Source organism: Colobus angolensis, unplaced genomic scaffold, assembly GCF_000951035.1.
Source record: "Colobus angolensis palliatus isolate OR3802 unplaced genomic scaffold, Cang.pa_1.0 Scaffold234, whole genome shotgun sequence".
Classification (NCBI taxonomy): domain Eukaryota; kingdom Metazoa; phylum Chordata; class Mammalia; order Primates; family Cercopithecidae; genus Colobus; species Colobus angolensis.
This window is the reverse complement of record NW_012115533.1, coordinates 1,072,547-1,080,221: the sequence shown is the minus strand read 5'-3', so window position 1 is coordinate 1,080,221 and position 7,675 is coordinate 1,072,547. Positions and strand designations below refer to the sequence as shown.

Genomic DNA, 7,675 nt, shown 5'->3' with positions numbered 1-7,675 from the left:
GAAAGAAAGAAAGAAAGAAAGAAAGAAAGAAAGAAAGAAAGAAAGAAAGAAAGAAAGAAAAGAGAAAGAAAGAAAAGGAAAGAAAGAAAGAAAAAACGAGAAAGAAAGAAAGAAAGGGTGATGTAATGTGAAATGATAGAAACATTCATTATGTTGAATTTGGAGATTATTTCAAAATGTATATATATATATATACACATACATATGTCAAAATATCAAATTATGCACCTTAATTGTACATATTTTTTCTTGTCAATTATGGCTCAATAAAGATGGAAAGGGAGCAGAAGGAGTATGTAGATTGCCATAAATGTTTTGTGCAAAAGAACTATGTAAACTGAAGGAATTTGTACAAAAAAAGTAAACATTATATATACATTGTATATATTATATATAGATACATTGTACATACATTGTATGTATTATATATACATTATATATACATGTGTATATATATATAATGAAGTGTATATTTGGTAGATACTTTCTCACTAATTTAATACAATCTACCTTTGGAATTTGATAAATTTCCAACCTGCAATGATCACTTTCTTCTGTTAAGATACAGGATACATACACTTTAAAAACATTAGCATAAAACAAAATAATGCTCAATGTTTAGAAAGCATATTGTATGTCATGTTGCTTTTAGTAATTATGATTTTACTTGTGTCATATCTGCATCTGGATCACAATAAGCCATATCACGGCAAAGTCTATCCTTTGAAATTATGTGGGAGGGAGAGGAGAAGACAGGGAGGGAGAGAGAGCAAGAACAAGAAAATCAAACTTGGATAAATATTGAAGCTCAGATACTGAAGGAAAGGAGCCATGTCTCATTCTTCTTTGTATCTCTTATATAAGATAGCATAGGGCTTAAAGTCACTGAGTGATAACTCAGAAAATGTGCTGAATAAATCATTGAATGAAAAATTCCTAATATGAACTCATCTGTGGTAATGATATTACAGTATTTATCTTCAAAGTAGAATGCCTTTAGTTAAATCGATATTATTCATATATTAACAATTAGACTCACTTCTATATCAATTAATTTTCATTTCTTATGACTATCTGATTGTAATACCATGAGAGAGGCAAGTATCAGGTTGGCTTTTTTTTTTTTTTTCCCCTTCATCCTTTCTGCCCAGAAGCTCTAAACATTGAGTGGTCACTCAAAAGTCACTGACTTTGGTGAATATTAGTTAGGTATGTTTTATGTTTTGTGGTTATCATTATTTGGGTCATCAGCACCCTTGATGGCTACTGATATTTATCGGTATGTTGAGATAAACGTAAAGATTGAAATTCACCAGTAATCTTTCTAAACACAGATCTGATTATCTCCATTCCTTTGCCTACAGATAATATTAAAACCCTTAATTAATTAAGAGTAGGATCCTACCATTATTCGTCTCTGTAAAGTCACTGCCTAGCACACATCCTGCCTTCTAGAAAGTACTCAATAAATATTTGTTGAATAAATTACTATAAAATGAATAAAATCTATGACAAAGCAATGCATCATTAACTGTAACTAGTGTAATGTCATGTCTGTATCTAACCCTATTTGTAGTTTAAGTATTAGAATCTTAAAGTCACTTGACAGAGTTTGAGTTTAGGCATTTCCAAAATCAATGATCATATAAGGATAAATGAAAAGTCCTTATATGTACAGAAGAAAAAATAGAAACTTGAGAGATAAGCTTTCCTAAATAATAATGGGCAAGGTAAATAAGAACTAATTTTTAAATAAACTTGAAAACGTAAGAGATTTATATCTAAAAACCATAGAAATAATACTTAACCTATGCATTCATTCAAAAACACGATAAAAATATTGTCTAATTTTTAAGTGTCAAGTTCACTGTCAGAATACATAATCTGAAGGCTCCAAGCTGTTTCTGCAACTACATTAAAACAGTTTAAATGGTAAAATAGAGTCTAGATTAGTGTTCAATAAAACAATTTTAAGATATACCTCAGGATTGTCTGTATATAATAGAATTTTAGAAATTAGCGTAAATCATCCTGAGTTCTACATAACTAAACACATTTTAAACGTCTTTATGTGGAAACATTTTATAAACACACTACATGTAAATCATTTTAGAAAGCCATACCTGCAAAAGAGTTGTTCTGTGGAGCTTTAGTGCCCCTTTCTGGTGAATTTTAGCAAAGCATCCTGAACAATAATCTTCTCCACATTCAAGGCATACCTAAAAAGATATTTTTTAAAAAATTTACATAATCTTATAAAAGAGTATGATTTTTAGAAAGTGTTTGCATAAAGATGCCATGTTTTAAATATTTATTTCTCTAATTAAATACCTATATCATCAGAATTGAGAAGCCTGTCCCAGGCTTAGGACTAGTTAAGGGACTAGTTGTCCCAGTTAAGACTTAACTCTTTGAAGAAAACTAATTTGAAAACACTAATTATTCTTATAACAAAATAAGTGTAGTAGTTTTAATGTAGGTTTTAGATGTATATTTTAGATGCATGGATGTATGCATAGTTTCTGAATAAATTATAAAACAACCAGTAGCCTCAGGTCAAACTTTTTGATCTGGTAAAAACTAAACAGTATTATCTCTGGGTGAATAATCCTTCATTTTTATGAGTTATTTTATCTTTCTGTACGGATTTATATGGCATAATTACTTTCAAATGATACGCATACTCTTTGCCCTCCAAAATCCCTATACACTTTCCTGGAAGGTACTCCTTTACTGGTGGTTCTCAAAATATGGCTTTAAAATTTTTCTTACAAGCATCTCCAAAGGAAAAAAAAAATATTGAAAAATACTGTATAAGAAAAAAATACTGGATGGAACTACGTTACCATGTCTGTGATGTTAATAACTGATAAAATGATTATGGGCAAGTTTATATTTAACTTCCAAATTATGATGCTTAAAAATATAATTTTAAAATTGTTGGACAAGTTAAATAATGTTAAATATTTTGTACCTATGATGATGCCAAGCAAAACTGAAAGAGAAAAGGAAATGGAAATTGGAAGCCAGGTTCAAGATGGTTGATTAAATGTACCTTAGGTGTGTCTTTCTGTAGACAGGAGCCAAAGTATCAAGTAGATATTCACATTTCAAATGGACTGCCTGCGAGAGAACACTGGAATTCAGCAGAGAGATGATGGGAGACACCAAGGGTGAAGAAAAGAGAAACAGGGCTTCCTGCTTGGGGTCACTGGGATCTGGACCCAGGGAAGCAGTAAGTGAAGGATTTCCAATGCTTTCACATTCCTGCCATGGACCTATGCAATCCTAAGTATGGAGAGATCTGGGAGCCCCATAGGCCTCCACACTAGTGTAGGGAGGTGTCTGGATATTACACAGAGGAATGGCTAGAACTCACGTGACATCCCGTAGGCTTCCAAGTGCTGAGCAGCTGCACTAAGGTGCCATTCTTGGAGCCCATACCCCAAGGGTCTGAGTCCTGTCCAGAGACCACTGGTGCCCTTCCTGTCTGCAGGGCTGGGGAGCAAGAGAGGAGGCTGGGTGTTCTCATGCTCTGCCACTACTAATGCATGACCTGGTGCATTCAGATCAAGCACCCCATGCCTGTCAGTCGCTCCTAAAACTGTCTGCTGGCCTTTCCATTAGAGAATGTTCTGCCCTTCCTGGTGGCTGGCCCACAGCATAGCCATCACTGACCCACCAGTGTTCACCTGGGGACCCAGGATCAGTCCAGCCCCTTTATCACAGCCAGCTAATGGGTGGCAGGCTATATAGCATCAAATGCCTACATCAAAAAGATAGAAAGATCTCAAGTCAACAACCTAACATTACACCCCAAGAAAAAAAAAAAAAAAAAAAAAAACAAGAGCAAACTAAACCTAAAGCTAGCAGAAAAAGAGAAATAACAAAGCTCAGAGAAGAAATAAATAAAATTGAGCCAAAAAATTTAAAAAATCAACAAAAGAAAAAATTGGATCTTTGAAAAAATTAATGAAATTGGTGGACCACTAGCTAGATTAAGAAAAATGAGAAAGGATTCAAATACGCACAATAAGACATGATAAAGGTGGCATTACAACTGATACCATAAAAATACAAAAGATCATCAGAGACCACCATGAGCATCTCCACACACAAACTAGAAAACATACAGAAAATGGATAAATTCCTGGAAACGCATAGCCTCTCAAGACTGAAACAGGAAAAAACAGAAATTCTGAACAGACCAGTATGAGTAGTGAAGTTGTATCAGTCATAAAACTTTTCCCAAGAACAACAACAACAAAAAAAGCCAAGATCAGACAGATTCACAGCAAATTCTACCAGTCATAAAAAGAAAAATTGATACTAATATACTGAAACTATTTCAAAAAAATCAAGGAGGAAATACTACCTACTCATTCTAAGAAGCCAGTGTAACCCTGATACCAAAGCTAGGCAAGGACACAATAAAATTTAGAGGTCAATACCATTAATAAACATAGATACAAAAGTTCTCAAAACAAATACTAGCAAATTGAATCCAACAACACATCAGAAAGATACTACTCCATAATCAAGTGGGTCTTATCCAGGGGATGGGGGATGTCTCAACATATGCAAACCAATAAATGTGATTCACCACATAAACAGAATTAAAACCAAAACTACATGATATCTCAGTAGATGCAGAAAAAGTATCTGATAACATTCAGCATCACTCCATGATAAAAACCCTCAAAGAACTAGGCACAGAAGAAACATTCACAAAATAATAAAGGTCATAAGACAACAAACCCCAGCCAACATCTTACTGAACTGGTAAATGTCTCAAACATTCCCCCTAACAACTACAAAAAGACAAGGATGCCTACTTTTACCACTTCTATTCAACATAGTACTGGAATTCCTAGCCAGAACAATCAGGCAAAAGAAAGAAAAAAAGGCATCCAGGCTGGGCGCGGTGGCTCAGGCCTATAATTCTAGCACTTTGGGAGGCTGAGGGGCGTGAATCACGAGGTCAGCAGATCGAGACCATCCTGGCTAACATGGTGAAACTCCCGTCTCTACTAAAAAAAAAAAAAAAAAACAATTAGCCAGGCGTGTTGGCGGACTCCTGTAGTTCCAGCTACTCAGGACGCTGAGGCAGGAGAATGGCGTGAACCCAGGAGGCGGAGCTTGCAGTGAGCCGAGATCATGCCACTGCACTCCAGCCTGGGCAACAGAGCGAGACTCTGATTAAAAAAAAAAAAAAGCATCTCAATTGGAAAAAAAGGAAGTCAAATTATTTCTGTTTGCTAAAGATGTGATCTTATGACTAGAAAACCCTAACAGCTTCTCCGAAGACTCATCAATTGATTGGATAAAGAAAATATAAGATACATACCATGGAATACTACTCCACTATGCAAAAGAATGATTTTATGTCTTTTGCAGCAACATGAAAGGAACGAGATGGAGGCCATTATCCTAAGTGAAATCACTCATAAACAGAAAGTCAAATACTGCATGATCTTACTTGTAAGTGGGAGAGCTAAACAACAGGTGTTAACTAAACACATGGACATACAGAGTAGAAAAATAGACATCGGAGACTCCATATATTGCAATGGTGGGAGAGGGGTAAGGACTGAAAAATTACATAGTGGCTACAATGTTCCCATTCAGATGGTGGATACTAAAAGCCCAGACTTCATCACTATGCAATACCTCCAGGTAACAAAACTTCACTTGTACCAACTAAATCTATAAAAATAAAAATAATAAATTTTAACAAAGCAGTGATATGATATGTTTTATCTCATTTAATCCTCACAACAACTCTATAAATTTACAATCATCATCGTATCTCCATAATGAAGAAGAAATAACAAAGGAACATAATGATGAAGAATTTATCAAGAGTCATAAAAGCTAATAGTGGGGACAGGAATTCAATCCTACCATGTGGCTCAAAGCTTAAGCCCTTAACCGCAACATACATTACTAATCATTAAATTAATCATTTACAATAAACTAAAATAGTAATCAGTTACAGATACTCTTCAACTTACAATATGGCTGCTGCCGAATAAACCCATCATAAATTGAAAACATTATAAGTTGAAAACGTATTTAGTACAAAGAACCTACTAAGCATCATAGCTTAGCCTGGCTAACCTTAAATGTGCTCAAAACACTTACATTAGCTTACGTTTGGGCAAAATCATCTAACACAAACCTATTTTATAATAAATTGTTGAATATCTTGTGTTTTTTTTTAACCTTCATGATCACATGGCTGACTATGAACTTCCTAGTATAGTATTTTACCACATATCACTAGCCTGGGAAAATATCAGAATTTAAACTTTGAAGTATGGTTTCTACTGAATACATACTGTTTTTTTTACACATCATAAAGTCAAAAAATTGTAAGTCAAAAATGGTAAGTCAGGGACCATTTGTATTGAAAAACCTTGAAAAAATCCACAATAAAATAAAATTCAGTTTTTAAAATGAATGCATGGTCTGGTATGTATCAAAATCCAAATGTGTATTTTTCAGGTGTGATTAGCTAAAACAGGATGGACTTTTTACTTAATCTGAAGAAAAACAAACACTATCCCTAGCATAGAAACTAGTCCCCTCTTTCCATTCTTGTTTCATGAGCTTCATTCTTCTGGAGAAATGATAAAAACATTATCCTAAATCCATATTTTAAATGTAAAATAAACTTTAAAATGATAATTGTATATAAATACATGGTTATATCATTATATTAATATGTATTTCAAAATATACACTGCATAATTTTTATTTAATATAACTTGCTAATTTTAAGTGAATTTCCCCTAAACATTTGGCACTGTTTTTACACTACAATGCAGAAAACTGAAAATGAGTTTCAGCATATAATTCTAAGCCAAGTATCTGTTAACAACATACTTTTAGTAAAAGTAGCCAAACGAATATTTGTAGACTGGAAGATCAATGCTGGACTTGCAGAGTAAGCTTATGTATTTTGTTATACAAGGATATTTGGATTAAAATTGAGTTAAAATGACCTCCAATTGGAAAATCTTTTTAGGCAGTTTGGACAACTGGCAGAAACATGCTAAAAATGTAAATAAGGACTACTTTCCACCACAGATGCTTCCTCAATGATGGAATATCCAGCTGCAGTTTTAACAAATATCTTGTTAATCTGATGATCAGTTGTGCTAAGCGTCAGAATCCATTTGAGTTTAATTAAGTTAGTCACATTTGCCAAATTAACATACAAGAAAATTGGAACTTTTGGGCTTCGTCTTTGCCATCAATATATGTAAATGGATAGGTCATTAAAAATTTTGCCAACAACAAAAGCACACTGTTTATTATCTTCCATCTATGTGCTGGACACAATGCTAAATATTTTACATGTATTAACTCATTACGTGTAATAACTTTGAGGTACAGAGAACTATTATCCCTAGTAAGCTATTTCACAAATGAGGAAACAGAGACAAAGAGGGATTAAGTCATTTGCTGAAGGTCACATAGCTAATAACAGGAAAAGTTGAGTTTCAAACTCCCAAAACACAAGCCCTTAACTCCTATCTCCCACACACAATTTTCCCTGGTGAAGGCCAGGGAAATATATATATACACACACACGCATATATATATATATCTCCTTTATATATATCCACATACACACGTATGTGGCCTTCAAATATATATATTCACTCTA

At 33.8% G+C, this 7,675-nt stretch overlaps 1 protein-coding gene across 1 annotated transcript in view; it reads right to left on the bottom strand.

The window, feature by feature from the left end:
- ZBBX (zinc finger, B-box domain containing) overlaps window positions 1-7,675 on the bottom strand; it is a 138,508-nt gene that overhangs the window by 103,890 nt on the left and 26,943 nt on the right. Inside the window, exon 9 of the mRNA XM_011944626.1 lies at window positions 2,124-2,219. Coding sequence (XP_011800016.1) covers window positions 2,124-2,219 — 96 coding nt within the window. The remainder of the gene's footprint in view (window positions 1-2,123; window positions 2,220-7,675) is intronic.